Source organism: Cariama cristata, unplaced genomic scaffold (genome assembly GCF_000690535.1).
Source record: "Cariama cristata isolate BGI_N322 unplaced genomic scaffold, ASM69053v1 scaffold18080, whole genome shotgun sequence".
NCBI lineage: Eukaryota > Metazoa > Chordata > Aves > Cariamiformes > Cariamidae > Cariama > Cariama cristata.
Window position 1 is genome coordinate 52,473 of NW_009594436.1, and position 16,025 is coordinate 68,497.

Sequence of the window (16,025 nt, forward strand, 5' to 3'; positions counted from 1 at the left end):
TTAAACATATCGCATTTCTCCAGATGAAAAAATTTCTGAAGTCTTGCACAAAATTTTCAGGAGACAAGAAAAGAGAGAGTGGTTTGTGAAAGAATACCTGGTTGCCAGCCTGAAGTCCTGGGTGCAACTCTCTGGTTTGTATTTTCTCAAAGACATCTGCAGTGCCACTCTTGCTGATAAACAGCTCCCCGTTTATTGTCAGCAATTTGTAAGCACACCAGCCACTGTATCTTTAATGTGACTGAAGCAGCAGGGCCTGTCTTCTCTAGGAAATTACTTAGACTATCTGTTCTGGCTTGTATTTGTTTTTCAACAATGCTGATTACCTACAGCATGCGGTGCAGGGAAAACATCTTTGAATTTATACAGGAGTCCAGTTCGTGGACTGAAATTTGAGAAAAGTGGACCACTTGGGGCTTGAGAAATTCAAAAAAAGAAATTACTTTAAAGACATTTAGATTCAGAAAATATCTGAATGAAAGCAGACATAAAAAGAGGCCAAAATATACTTAATTCTTTTAGGCAGCTGATTTAATAAACAAAAATAATTTTTAAAAGTTATGAATCCAAAATAAGGAGAATTATTAAAATCATCTACTATGTTTGTTATTTTAGATTAAGATTAGGATTTTAATTTAAATTAAAATTAACTTCAAATTATTTACTGGTTTACTTGTCATTTACTTCTTCCTTTCTACCAAGATTTTTTTTGCTTCTTATATTTTGTAGGGCTTCTCTTCAAACTTAATGGTAGTCATGTTTGCCATGGGTGTGGGAGGTGAAGATTTAAATCCATCAAGATTTGAATTCTGGGACTTTCAGAGCCTTTGGGCCTTTTTTTAAGCCTTGCCCAGACAGAAGCAGTTTGAACAACTATTTCTTGAAGCAGGAGTCAGAAATCTGTCTTTTTCACCCTGCTGCAGAAATTCCCAACAATCCTGTTAGGGGGTGGTGTGTGCAGAAAGGGGTAACCAAAACCCTTTGATCACAGTAAATAATTTTTAAAGCAATTTTTTTTTTTTTTTTTAACAGCAACCACTTTTCTGATATTGACTCAGTGTCATTAAATGACATATTTCTTCTTTCTCACTATGATCACCAGATTCAGGATGTATTGGTGTTGAGAGAAGGCAAATGGCTGCAGTTCCCAAGAGCTGTCTGTGGCACATTTTTGTATACAATGTGTACATCTGTATGATATATATTCTCATTGTATTGTTTTGTAGATACATTGCCATGTATTTAAGCTGATAATTTGAGGGGAAACCCACTCTTTAAGTGTGTCTGTAGCTGATAGATCATGGTTGTTATCTGGCCCTAACAATTCCTGTTTACTCAAAAGATATTATTGTACTCATGTTTTTCTGTAGCACCTCAATATTAAATTGTGAATTTTTTTGAAAAACGGGAGCTTGAAGTTTGAAGTTGCCAATTCAATACATCTTTTTCTCTAAGATCATGGCTCAGCCCATTTTGTTTTTATCTTTTTCTTTATAGGTTCTGTGTCTTTGACCTTGATGTTCTCCCCAACTCCATTAATTCACTTAAACATCTCCCAAAACAGATCTAAAAAAAGTAAATGTGAACAAGAGTTGTCTATTTCGATTTCTAGAGTGGCTATGGACTATTGCTCAGTTAAAGTAAACATCATGCTGAATGTAATGCTTGTTCTTGTATAATCTTTTCACAAAGGTTTGCAAAATCTGAGTATTCATAGTGAATAACAACGAAGGATGTACAGAGCAGCACCTCTCCCTGACAGCTTCAGAAGTCTGAAAATGCTTCAAGTGCGCTAACTTTCTGCTTTTGCTAGTTCCTCCACAAACATCTGTAAGGGATGATGCCAGAGTTCCCAGTGGGTCCAGCTCTGCCATCCCTGCTGCTGCGTGGTGCCTGTAGTGCTCACAGCAGTAGTCATGCTGCCTAAGGGGAACACCAAAACATTAAGGGATGTAGAGTCCACAGACACTGAACGTAACCCGCTCATGGCCACGTTGATGCTAGGGATGCTTCTGTGTGCAAACTAGCAGTATCCTTAGGTGTCACTTTGTTCTCTGGCTTCTTAGATCAACTTTCTAGAGGAGGCACCCCTCCAAAATATCTTTCCATTAGGACAACTGTGACCTGACTCCTCTGACTGCAGCTGTGCTGTTAATGCTGTGTGTAGTACGAAGGCCTGGCCGTGAAAGCTGATGCTGGCCCCATTTCAACGTGCCCTGCTTTCATTTTTTTTGCAAAGGCTGTGGTGTGACAGCCTTCCCCCCTGTCACACTGTGAAACCCTGCTCTGGGTTCAATGGAGCCCTGGGTCCCATGCTTTGAGACCCTAACATCAGTCAAGTTGGTTTTTTACTTCTTCTTAGTCCTCAACAAGGAGAAAAGCACTTTCAACTGCATGTTAGTCTCTCTTATTCTAGCTAGCAGTTTTCTAGCTTTTTCTAAGTGGAAAAAATTACAGCAATGTGCTATTTTGTCTCCCTGATGAGTCTTTCTATGATAGAGTTACAGGTCACCATTACAAGAAATTCCTCTTCTAAGGATTGTGCTGGAATTCAACATGCCCCTTGAAAACAGCAAATTCACTTCTGAAGAGTCCTCACTAGAGACCTGTTCATCATAAGGGAAGAATTTGTAAATTCAGTGGAAAATAATTATAAGATTTTTCAGGATTCTAATAATTCAGACCATGAATTATTTGCAATGTAGAAAATAAGTTTATATTGGCTGGATGTACTTAGGAGTCAGGAGTTGGAAAGTATCTATTTCTAGCAGAGGAATAGTACAAGATACATGATTAAAGACTATGTCACTTTTGCTAAATGAAAATCTAGAAGAATCAGTCTAATGTACAGTTGTCTGTCATCAGCTATTCCAGGTGCAAACATATGGATTTTTCTATTGTTGTCTGTTAACACGCTTTGTACATTTGTCATGGTTTAACCCCAGCCAGCAACTAAGCCCCACACAGCTCAGTCCCAACCCCATGGGATGGGGGAGAGAATAGGAAGAGTAAAAATGAGAAAACTCATGCAGTGAGATAAAGACAGTTTAACAGGTAAAGCAAAAGCCACGCACACAAGCAAAGTAAACCAAGAATTCATTCACCACTTCCCATCAGCAGGCAGGTGTTCAGCCATCTCCAGGAAAGCAGGGCTCCATCACAAGTAATGGTTACTTGGGAAGACGAACACCATCACTCTGAATGTCCCCCAACCTCCTTCTTCCGCCAGCTTTATATGCTGAGCGTGACATCATACGGTATGGAATATCCCTCTGGTCAGTTGAGGTCAGCTGTCCCGGCTGTGTCCAGTCCCAACTCCTTGTGCACCTCCAACCTACTCGCTGGTGGGGTGAGGAGAGGAGCAGAAAAGGCCTTGACTCTGTGTAGGGACTGATTAGCAATAATGAAAACATCCCTGTGTTATCAACACTGTTTGCAGCAGAAATCCAAAACATAGCCCCATACTAGCTACTAGGAAGAAAATTAACTCTATCCCAGCCAAAACCAGTACAGCATGTTAAGGGATCCCCATGCCCTGCACAAAGCATGAGCTTTGGTGATGTTTAGTAAGCCTCATAGGGGAACATGAGTTTTGTGCTGGTCCTAAACATGACGTAGTTTCACCCAGAAAAAAAACCAACTACAAAAATGAGAAAATTGTAGGATGGGAAAAGACATGATCAAATAGCAAAATCATTCAAGAGATTGTCTCAATTAGGGATCAAAAAATATTGAAAAACTTGGAAAAGCTCAAAACCTTAATAACTACAAAACCTGAAAACTGTCACATTACAGTTTCTTTTCTACTTTTCCCTTTAAATGGCCTGTGTTCCTATAGTGGGTCATCATGTAGTCAGACACTGTACGACTAGGGTCATTAGAAAAAGCTGGTGGATGCTGCATGTTAGTAAACATGGATAGCTGATTGGTGGTGCATCAGGTTAACGACAACACTGTAATTTTTCTAACAGGAGAATTTGCATCTAGGTAAGTAGGTTTCCTTTCTCTAAGCTCAGGCAGGAAGACAGAGAACTAGAAAAATATGTAGCTAGGTGTTTAATGACAAACATTAGAACTGCTTTTGATGACTGTCAGCACATTATTCTCATCTGCACATTGCTATACATCAGTTTAGCTGTTCTTAAATGAAACTTAAGAATACTATATGAGAAGATTTCGATCAGGCTTGATTTAATCTCGAAGGACCAACAAGATCCTTTGTAGAAAATGCAATGGTGAAGACTTTCAAAACTATGTTGTTTCTGGTACATGATAGCTGGTGAACAAATTTTTACCAAAAAAAATTTCTTCAGATAGTCAACTCGTACTTCGAGGTCCTGCTACACCCGTTTCATCAAACTGGTTAGTTTCATGCGTGTGAATCTGCCTGTACATCTGCAAAGGAATATGTTAGTTATCTAGGCTTTCACATATGAAGTGACTGAACTCCATTTTGTTTGAACATTAATTTTCTGAAGGATCAACGCACATCTGGGCTGGGACACAGCTATGTTTATATTCACGTGGATATCTTGAAGCTCATCAAGATACAATATGTTCTTGGTTATTCCAGTGGAAATGAGTTTCTCTGGATTGGGACTGCATTCAGTTTAGCACCACAGCTTTGAAAATACAGCCTATGAAGACCACTGGTTTTGTCACTATGCCCCTGTTCCTTCTGTCTGCAAACCTCTGCTATAAAGAGGTCACCATCTTAATTCATTGTCCCAGTGCAGACCAAAGTGCTTGCAGAAGACATAACTGCTACATCAAAGACAGACCTGCTCTGCCTGTGTCAATGTACTCACTGAACCGAGCATTGCTCGTGTTCAGTCCTTCTGCACCACTTTCATTTCTTTTAAAAAAAAGTATTGATTTTATTTTCTCCAAGAAAAAATTCTAACTCAGTAAAATGGTTACCAGAGAACAAAATGATAACTTTTTACTTATTGGATTACTTTTTTTGCTCTTGGAAAAAATAGTAGCATCCAAAAATTGCCAAAATTTGGCATATTTGAATCTGCAATTGTGCAAATTAGATACAACATTTTAAAATTATTATAGTATTTCAATGTATTTATAGCCTTTTTTTTTTTAAAAAAAAAAATGAGCTTTGTTTAATGTGTGCCATGTATCTAGCTTGAAAAAATTACTTATTCTGTCCATTTTATTATTGATCAGAATCACCTGTGTATAAACTGGAGAAATGCATCCCCTTCAAAGAGGAGGGTAACTTCTTTATAAGTTGTACAAAGATACAGATGAATGGAAAAAACCACAGTCAAAGTTATCTAACAATAGCTGATTTTTTACACAGCTCTTTTTCTTGAGCATCACCCAGTGAAATATATTCTGAGTACATACGTTAATAACCTTGGTAAACAATAATTTTTGTTTTGAGCCAGTGTAGGGGGTAAACTCATTTTAGTTGACATCACAATGTTCAGTTATAACTGGTTTGGAATTTTTACTATTTACAGACAAGTTATGGTGTGAATTTTCACTGTATGAAATCAATCACATAGACTGTTAAAAAAATAAAAGATTAATTGGTTTTATGTAGTGTTGTATCATTTATTGTGGTAGCTGTTAAAAATAGATAACCAGAGGCTAATAGATGTTAATGGTCCCTTTCACTATTAAAAAAATCAATGTTTCTTGGATACAGAATATCTTAATGTGTTCTTTTTGCTTAAAAGTCTTTAATTTGAAAATACTCGAACAAATAAGTCTGTATTCACAAATCACCTTTGTTTTATCAGCTCTTGAATTTTCATGTCAAGTTTGATAAATATTTTCTATGCAAATTAATATGCATTTCAGGAAAGGAGAAAACTGGGCAAGCTACTACTTGTCTTCCAATAACAGAAACAGATATTCAGTACTTATTTTTTTCTTAAAATATTATTTTACATATATCAATGTATTTTTTTTAAGGGCCACATCATCTAGGTTAAGTAACCTTTCCACAGCTTTTATATATTTCTTTCAAACTTGTTGGAGAACAGTTAGATTTTCAAATGCAAGTAATTAAAATTGTAAGCTATTGAGTTATTGACTAATACTGAGCTATTAATCAAGCTAAAAAATTCTACAATCAGGGTTCAGTGCTCTGAAGCACTGTAAAATAATAGTATTTGTGTTCAGTGATGCAAGTAGCCACAATTAAGCAGTTCACTTGACAAATGAGATAGTTCACTTTATTTTGCATTTAATTGAATTGTACATGCTTGGTCACCATTGTCTCCTTCTCTTTAGTTTTGGTTTCTAGCCATTTAAACGTACACATTTATTAAAGAGAGAGCAATTAAGTTGGTGTTGGCCATTGGCTCTAGAAATGCAGATATCAAGAGCTGCGCCTTAAAATGTTGTGCAGGGTAAAAATCTTTAATATGTCTCTAGAAAAATTCTTAATTTTCTTAATAAAAAGTCTGATGAGCATGTAGGACTCTTTCGCTAACTTCAATAAAATGTGAAAAGGAAAAAAAAAACTGTAGGATTTTGATATTGAATCACTTTTACCAAACAGAAATATATAGACATTGTTTCTTCACATTTTATTTTAGTTAGCAATGGTATTTGCATTTCAGCAGTCCTGTCTCACCTTGCTGTCTTGTATCCTTTTCTTTCTATGTTTGCAGTCTGTTTGTTATGATTCTGAATTTTTAACATATCAGTCAGTTTTGTTTGTTTGCTATGTTTGTTTTTAACAAATTGTGGTGTTGAAAACCTAAGTTCCGGGTTTCATTTTAAGATCTCAAAAAAGGCATTTTCACTCTGGATGGCAGAAATATGTTAGTTAAATGCAAATATTTTCAATAGCAGTAAGAAAATAGAAAGGTAACTGTAACACGGTGTTTTTACTTCTGACGTCTCTCTTTGAAAAAGGTCATCTTAAAAAACCTGAATTCCTCCAAAAGAGTATGAAGAATTTAATTGTGAGCAGTCACAGAATCCACCTAGGATATAGGTATAACAGTCAGACATACATTTGTAGGTAAGACTGTAGCTGGCACCAACAGACAGAGGATTTCATGATGTTCTGATGTGTGAGGAGTTTTTTTGTGGCTAAGGAGTACCACGTTGAGTTTGAGAGAAATAAAGCAGGCAAATAATGTCTAGTGCAGGTTCACTAGCTTGCTGAACTGTGTTTTGTGAGGCATGATGCCCATAAACTCTCAATCAAATGCAGAAATGTACAAGTATTTCACATTTACTAAAGAAGCCATTAAGTTTTGGGTATGTGTTTTCTAAGAAAGCCGCAGAGAAGTGTACCTGCAGTTTTCTTATGAAATTGCTGAGAGGACCAGATGTTTGTGCCCATATGATTTCCTTCTGACGTCAATAGAAAGCACTGACAGCACGGTGTTTCTCTTTCCCATTGCAGGCCCTACCAGTGTGGTCACTGCTCCCAGTCTTTCTCCCAACCTTCAGAGCTGAGGAACCACGTAGTTACACACTCCAGCGACAGGCCTTTCAAATGTGGCTACTGTGGTCGTGCCTTTGCTGGTGCCACAACACTCAACAATCACATCCGGACACACACAGGGGAAAAGCCCTTCAAGTAAGTACTTGAAGCCAGCACCCTTTGCCAGCTGAGATTAGAGAGGGAAATGCGTTGCTGCTGTTTACGAGCATCACTGCTCCATACCAGCACACGGCAGAGGTTCCCTTGAAAGCCAAGGTCAGACCACCAGATGAAACCGTTAATGGTGTGGCTAAAATCAGAATTAAACCAGGCTTGTTTTGGGATGCCTTGCAAGCCTTGAGCAATTTTCTGTCCTCTGATGAGAACTTGATTGCTTTAACTAAATGACAAGCTGCTGCTGGAGAACCATAGCTGAAAACACACTCAAGACTGGAACAGGCTATGCTTTAAGAACATTGATACGATCCTTTGATGTCTATATGCTGAGGTAGATGGAGCTTCACACAAAACCTAATTTGAATCTGGTTAAGTATGAGGGAGAAATGCACATCTTTTTTTAGTCTCAGAATCACTTCATAGAAAATGCAACTCTGACTTGTGGCATAAATTTGATAAGATCATAATAATAAATTGGTAGTGTTCAGCTGTCCAAGATATAAGAAAAAAAAAGTCACCTGGTCAAGATGATTTTTAATTAAACAGTCTGTTTATTTCTGCATTTTTTTTTTTTACTGAGATTAAAGCCAAGCTCACACCTGAGTCTCAGAAATTTTCCCTCTATGCTCACCTTCATCCATAGGACAGCTGATCCAGGTGGATTTTACTTTCTGTTGTGCAAGACTCTGCCTACCTAACATAAGGTGTTTGCCAAGACGGAATAAAAAATTTCCATATTTGTATATCTGTCTTTGCTGAACTGACAGGCACAAATTTTATGGATATTGTACCCGGAACAATCCCACTTTGGAAGAAAAATAATGTATTGATATCAATGTATAATGTATTGATAGCACTTCTTTTGGAAGCTACCTGATGTTCCTAGGAGGAATGGGAATAATTGTAGAAGGTGGTGTGTGTCTCTCCCAGTTCTCCAAGGACTGTCTGTCCTCCACCTACTTTTCTCTGTTCGTCTTTCTTTTCTACTTTTGCCGTACTGTGCTTTCGGTCTGGTTAATGTAAGAGAGCTCAGCCATGTCAGAACCCCTCATAACAAGCTTGGTAGAGATACCAGTAGAGATGCTTTGCCTCCATATATGGTTGAAAAGAAGCATGGCCTCCATACATGTCTCTGCTGGGGGCAAGGGGACAGATCCAGGAGCCAAATACTGCATATCCAGTACAGAAGAGCTCGCATACCAGAATTCATGGCTAGGATAGTGTTGTAGGTGGCAAAACATGGAAACTTTGAGCATCTAAACATTGACTGCTCTAGAGTCAGTCTGTTGAATGCTCAGAGCCCATAGAAAGTGAGCCAAAAATAGTGTGAGCACTCAAATTGATTTTATCTAGTTGCTGTGTAAATAGATTTTAGTAATTAATGGAAGAGGTTTCCAGGTCAAAATGGAAAATAGATTTCTTTTAATGTTAAGGTGTTACTTATGTGTAACCTTGTTGACTCCACTTAATTTTTTTCCTTAACATCCTGTTTTTGTCATGTTTCCAATAGATCTGCTATTTTGCCCCATTTAGAGTCATTACTTTTGCCCTTTGGTTTAGTAATTTTTTTCCCCTTTTCCAAAATGGTCTTGACTACAGCACAATTTCATTTGTGAAAGGGCTTAATGTATGTACTACAATTAACTAGAGGTCTGGGATTGGTTTGATTTATCCTGCTTATGCTGAAGTACTTAAGTATTCCAGGATGTATCTGCCCATTCTTAAAGCTGCAGGGCAAAGGAACAAACAATGTGGATGCTTTGTACTGCTCTTTATGATGTATGGCATAATTTCATTCTTGTAAGATTTTTATTTAGTTTCTTCCTTAAACTCAAGAAACAGCAGTACCAATTTCCCTCTGGAAGATCTGTTGAAGTATTTGCAGTAAGCTGCCTAGTAATTTCACATGAAGCTAGAATTGGGGCTGCAGATCTTCCCATCCCTGCTAGTCAGATAAGGGGAGACATACACTCAGATCCTGCAAGCTGTTCAAAAGGGCTGATTTGCCTCCCATGCAGGACTGCTTGCATTTGAGAGACGAGGGGCAGAAAACTTATCCAGAAATTGGTCCACCCTCTCTGCTGGAGGAAAAAGAGATAGCTGCAGCTCATCTTGATGTTTCATCACCATTTAGATACTCCTTTGAAAAGGAAGGGTCCAAGACCCGGTATTAAGTAAGCTTAGGAAAAAACCTCAACAAAGTCTAGTAAACAAGAACCATAAATGGGACAAAGAAGATTTCTGTCTTTTGATCATGCAATTTAGGTTTAAATGTTTATTTACAAAGGAATGTTGAGTGGATGCTTACCAAAAATAGTGCAAAACAGAAAAGTCCATTGAGATAGAGTTTCTGTACCTCAGAAAAGTCTATATTTGTGGTAATGTACATACTTCTGTTGAATAATATTTTTGCTATTATCAAGAATGACCATGCATGGATAATGCTAAATTACTTAAATTCTAACCTAAGTTATTTTAAAAATAACAAACGTAATTTTAAAGGTAATTCAAAGTTCAATTTCGTAGGTGAAAATAAGCAGTCACCTGGACAGTTAACTTGTATCTACTGTGAACGCAATGTCACTGCTTCTAATGCAGTAAGGCAGTTGTGTTTGTAAGTGTTATTTGTGCAAATTACAGTGTGCAAGGTTTAAGCAAGCGATGTCAAACACTAGGTGTATGTTCACAAGCATATTATTTTCAGAAGGTGGTTTTAAAAATGGTGAGCATAGGATGACAGTATTTTAAAATACTTCAAATTAATTATTTAAGAGGAAGTCTGTCATTGGTTAAAAAGCTTTTTCTCTGAGAAGGCACTTTCTTTGTAGGTCCTAGGTAACTTCGGATGTATGGTGGAAGACTTTTCTATTTGCTTTTCATTACAGATAACAATGCTAAGTGACGTTATCTGTAGTCAAAGCTTTAGCGGCATTGCCTGGACTGCAAGTCCAGTTAGAAGGGATTTCTTTTCATGTCATCACAAGCTATCAAGTCAGTCTGACCACTGCAAAGTTTTTGTGTATTCTTATCTTACTGAAGTCTCCACTGTGGCTGCTAGTCTGGGAGCAAAGCTCTTAAGTAAATTAAGGTAAGAGAAAAGGAAAATTGTTGGTCGTCCGCATTTTCTTAAATTCTTCTTCCCCAGTCTCTTCCATTTCAGCAAAATCAAATAATAGTTAAGGGATTTGCCTGCGGAACCAGTGTTATGCAAACGTCTAATATTCAGAGCCAATTAAAAAGAATCAGAAGGAAGATTCTTTCAGATTGGGATAACCCAGGTGTTTTTCATTGTTTCTTACTGAAATGCAGAACTTTCAACATTCAAAATTCAACATTTCAGGTTGAATATAAATGTTGCATCTGTAGTGACATCTCAGCTTTGTCCTGTTTGGTTTTTGTTTTGTTTTGTTTTGTTTAACGCTTTTAAATGAGTTTAACATTTAGTGTTAAATGTAGTTCTTGAATGAGATCTGAAAATGTTTGAGAATAACAAATGAAGGTATTTTTTCCTAAAATAGACCCTCAGCATTTTCTTCACCCAAAGCCTTTCACAGAAGTTGATGTAAACTTGGGTATTAAACCAATCCTGTCTATAATCCTCAATGTCAATATTTTGAAAGCACTGTGAAGCAAACAAGCAGACTAGTGACAATGAGGGATATCTAATCAAAATCAGAAACCCCAGTACTTTAGTAATGTCCAAAACCATTGATGTTCATGTTTTTTGTGAATTTAAGAAACATTTTGTTTACCACCCCCACCCAAGCAGATCATATAGGGAAACCTTGTGGTAGAGCGAAGTCTTGTGTTTGATGAGCTTGAATGTTGTAGCACAACACTGCTCCTTGCAATTAAAATGAAGGCACACACACATTCTAAAAAAATATAACATGAATCTATTTTTCACTGGTGGCATTTAATTTGTGAAGACTTTGGATTTACATTGTGTGAGGGGCTGTTTAAATTACTCTTAAATACCATCAGATGGCTTAAGTGGAAGTTAAGTGGTCTCTCAGTTAAGAGGCATCATTATTGCCAATACTTTTATCTACACTTGAGGCTTAACCAAAAGTTTGGTGTATGTCTAATAGCCAGGCTTGGGCTCTGCTCCATCGTTACTTTGTGAGTGGTTGCATGACAGGAGGACTCTTTCCTTTCTGACTGTTTTGGCTACTATTTAACCTTCCAACACAACATTAAACACGTATTGCTTGTAGTATAGAAACATGCACACACATGATCACCAGTCTTACAGACACAGGCCATTGCAGTGGTTATTCTGCTATGACAGACTGGGAAAAGATGGTTGATCGAAGGAAAGAGTACATAATAATTCAAAAGAAAAAATATTCCTGCTTTTCCTCCCATTCCTACCTACTGTGAGATAGTTCTGCTGACTGCTGTGACACAAACTATTATCTTCATCTTTCCTATAGTTTGTGTCTGGCAACAACTTCTGTGGACCACATTGAAAAGAGGAGACAGGGGCCTAATACAAGTCTGTGCCTGTAAACTAGGTACTTATATATCCTAAACTGTAGTCCTGAAAACACCATCCGCACCCTTTGTAAGTGCCTAGAAAATACTAGGCACCTTGCATGCTATCTGAAGGGAATTAGGTGACTTGCCAAAGGCTTTATTCTGACTTTTGCCCAAGGGCTGTATAGTGGAGACAGCACAGCCCAGCCAGCAGCAGCGCTTGGCACCCACATCCCTCCTGTCCAAAGGGTAAATGCTTGTAGCAAGAGATTTATTCTTTTCTGGTCTCTTTTTAGCATCCCGCTGTGTCTGTGTGAAAACGTCCCAGAACAGCCTGTAGCTGGGAAGCTAGAGTACTCTCACAGAAGAAGCAGCTTGTGGATAAATAATGGCAACTTGCATTTTAAAGAAATACAGTGAACCTTGCTCTGTGCTTTCAAGAGCAATGCAAGGTGCTGAGTGAATGTGGTGTACAGCTCTAGCCTACCAGGCAAGCTCCAGAAAGGGTGAGGAGGCCTGCTATAGCTCCATGGCCAGCAGTTTTAAAGAGTCACCCTGTAGTCTTCCTCTGATTCACATGTGGCCCCTAGGCATCCTGATACAGAGTGTTTCATTTATTTGGCCAGGCACTTAGAAGTCAGGTGTTGCCACAGCTGATTTTGTAGGTTATTTTGCACCTGTACCACTTACAGCTTGGTTAGACAAGGATCTGAGCCTCCTATTACTCAGCAAGCAAGGTGCTGGTCTTTGTAGACACCAAAATAACAAAATTATCAAGTTCAAGTAGATGGCAATATCTCATACAGACTTAGTTATACCCCCCAGCCTTAAAATTGATCCTAATGCCTCTGCGATAGAGAGATATATATGTATATAAAAATAATACAATAATTTGCAAGTTTATCAGGCAACGAAAGGTAGTATATTTTGACACACCAATCCAGTAACTAATCAGTTTTCTAATAAACAATCAGCAGTACACTAATGTGTCATCAGCACTTCAGGAGATCTGGAAAGTGGATGATCTGCACATAGACGTTAATGAATACCCCAAAAATCATTAAGTAATCAATACTTCTGAGTTATTTTCATTGAGCTGATAGGTCTGATACATTAAAGCTGACATTTAGCATTTGTCAAGATCACAGTGCAGTTTTTAACAGTGGAACAGGCTGCTAAATATATTCCATGAAAGACAATCAAAGAAACACAACTTAAAAGTGTTGACATTTTAGATTGGTACAGTAGCTTGGATAAATGACTGTAATGTCTGTGCTAAATGTTCCTGAACCAGAACTTTCTTATTTCTAATTACTAATGTGAAGAACATTCCACAATTATGCATATGTGTAAATATCCTTATTTTCTCTTTTTTTTTTCAATAAGCAGCTAGATCAGTGACAGTTCACTTTCTATCATTCACATCAGTGAAGAGAGAGAGATGAATATGAATTAACTGCGCCCTTTGTTTTCCTTACTTCTCCTTTGAAGGTGAAGAATTCATCGTAGTGATGCTTTTATGATAATCTTCTTTGAAGATAAAACATCACAAAGCACCATTAAATCAAAGGTGGCTTTTGGAGTGAGCTCCATACAAGAAGAATCTGCTACATCCGTATTTGCGACTCATCAAACAACCCTATCTAGCGTTCAGAATGCAAATTAAGAGGGCAGTATTTGAGAGATTAAATGCAATCGATTCTCTTTCAGAGCAGGGATAGGGGATTCATTCCAAGCTAGCAATAACATCCGATCCCCTCCAAAATTCAATGGCTTTGTTCATTCGTTTGCACATTATTTTTATAGCATGTTATGATTCTCTAAAGAGGGGACAGGGTAGAAAGAGAGACGATATAAAAAACAGTGAAGCAAACACTGGTGACTTACGAGTTCTTGCTCAACCCACAGATTTCTCAAACAGTGTGGATATTTTCAAATAATTAAGTAACTGCTAACTCTATGTGCCTACTTAAAATGAACCCGACTGCATAGTCAGATCAGATAAGCAAAGAATTTTCTCTTGTTCTAGCACTGAACGATTATTGCTTTGTGATTTCTCTTCCTCCAAGAGGCAATTGTGGATTTTAAATTAGCAGAAGGTGAAATTCTATTTGTCATTAATTTCTCCTAGGGGTTACAGAGCAGAAAACTGCAGACAAGCTGCTTCTTTGATGGCTCACTCCTAAAAATCTCTTTTTGTTCTTTATCTATTTGAACTGACAGTGATCAGAGCTGCAGCAGGACAGGCCTCTCTGGAGAAATCACCTTCCCTCTGTCTATTGACAGATTCCTCTGTTCTGAATCAGACAGGCCTTGTCCCATCATAGGCATCAAGGCCTTGGAAGTAGCCACCAATTAAACCTCTTGAGCCAGTAAAATCTGAAGCCACTTTTGAGTGTCTGTTCTGATTAGGCAGGATAAGACAAAGCCCATCAGACCCCCCCTCCCCGAGCAGCTCCCTGGTCTCAGTTTTCTCTCTTGCCTTCACCAGGTGCGAGAGGTGTGAGAGGAGCTTCACACAAGCCACCCAGCTGAGTCGACACCAGAGGATGCCCAATGAGTGCAAGCCAATAACAGAGAGCACAGAATCAATTGAAGTGGATTAACTGATTGACTGGTTGGAATTAAACTGCAAGGAAAGTCATGATTAAATGTCACGGACACTTAAGCAAAACCAAAGATTTCCTCTGAGCAACTTTCAATCAGTCCCAGAAAACCAAAAGCAGTAATAAAATAAGTAAGATGTTAAGAGATATTGATCCTGGCGTGGAAGTGAGACCAGGAAAGAGATTATTTATTTATGACTAGGGATGAGTCTTATTTCATTTGACAAGTTACTTGGGACTGTTAACATTTCAAGTCTGGCCATGTATTGTTCTAATTCTAAAAGTCTTTATAATTGTTATTTAATACCAAAGTGAGGAATCTCAAGGGTTATTCTGCCCATGGTTGTGACTGAGAATGCACATGGACTTGTTTATTGTTGCACCTTTTTTTGTAGCATGACTCAAAGGACCCAGATGTAATCTGTATGTTTGGCTGGGCTGGGCTGGGCTAAGTTGATCTTGACAAGGCTATAATAGAAATGGCTGTGTGGGATGGGAAGTGATCAAGAGCTATATCTGGGTCAGTGCCAGCCTCCTCAGACCAAAGAGCATTTCATTTCCATAGTCTCATGCCTCACACTGTGCACTTTTTCATGCAAGTACTTTCATTCAACAGCATTGCATTGACATAGATATTCTGGGGAAAAAAAAAAAAAGAAAAATAAAAAAAGACTAAAAAAAAATGTTGTATATCTGAAAATATACGTTATATAAAGAAGCCAGCAGGAAAACTATGTTAAATTAATAGAGCTCTTAAATTCAGTCTAATAGCTATGAAAGATGGAGGCGGCAGAAAGTATTTTAAAGATTTAAGATTCCTGTCTATGTGTAAATCATATTATGAGGAGCAAAAAACCAAGATGATGTTTTCTGTTTGGGTGATTGATTTAATGGCTTGCTGATTTGTAGGAAAACTGATCAGAAATCCAAGCTGTAGTCCATTGATTTGGGTCAAATTGAAAATGCTCCTGTATTAGATAGATCTTTCAACATACTTGGGCTGAGCTTCAAAACAAAAGTAAAGCTGAACTCGGATGCTTTGTAAATGGCTTGGAGGCTTCCCAGTATTCACTTCATGGAAATTTGCTTGGTACAGTTGTGAATGAAAGGAAGCCAAAAAATTCCCAACATCAATGTAAAAAGCTCAGATGTCATTTCATTGGTTCAATTTAACAATTTCCGTATTGGCTTTTATTAAGCTTTTATCCTTGATGTATTTCAGATTTCATGATTTTTGTCTAATCAAAGAATGGTTTTCACTTTTAAGGACCAGCAGTGTTTGTTTATATATTGTCTCAATGCTAGAGCTGTAGTTTGATAAAAATGTAAAAAAAAAAAAAAAAAAAAAAAAAAAA

General features: G+C 37.7%; 1 protein-coding gene across 1 annotated transcript in view; it reads left to right on the top strand.

Annotated features, from left to right (window-relative positions):
- PRDM6 (PR domain containing 6) overlaps window positions 1-14,670 on the top strand; it is a 63,943-nt gene extending 49,273 nt beyond the window's left edge. Inside the window, exons 6-7 of the mRNA XM_009698135.1 lie at window positions 7,388-7,564; window positions 14,556-14,670. Coding sequence (XP_009696437.1) covers window positions 7,388-7,564; window positions 14,556-14,670 — 292 coding nt within the window. The remainder of the gene's footprint in view (window positions 1-7,387; window positions 7,565-14,555) is intronic.
- The last annotated feature ends 1,355 nt before the right edge of the window (window positions 14,671-16,025 follow it).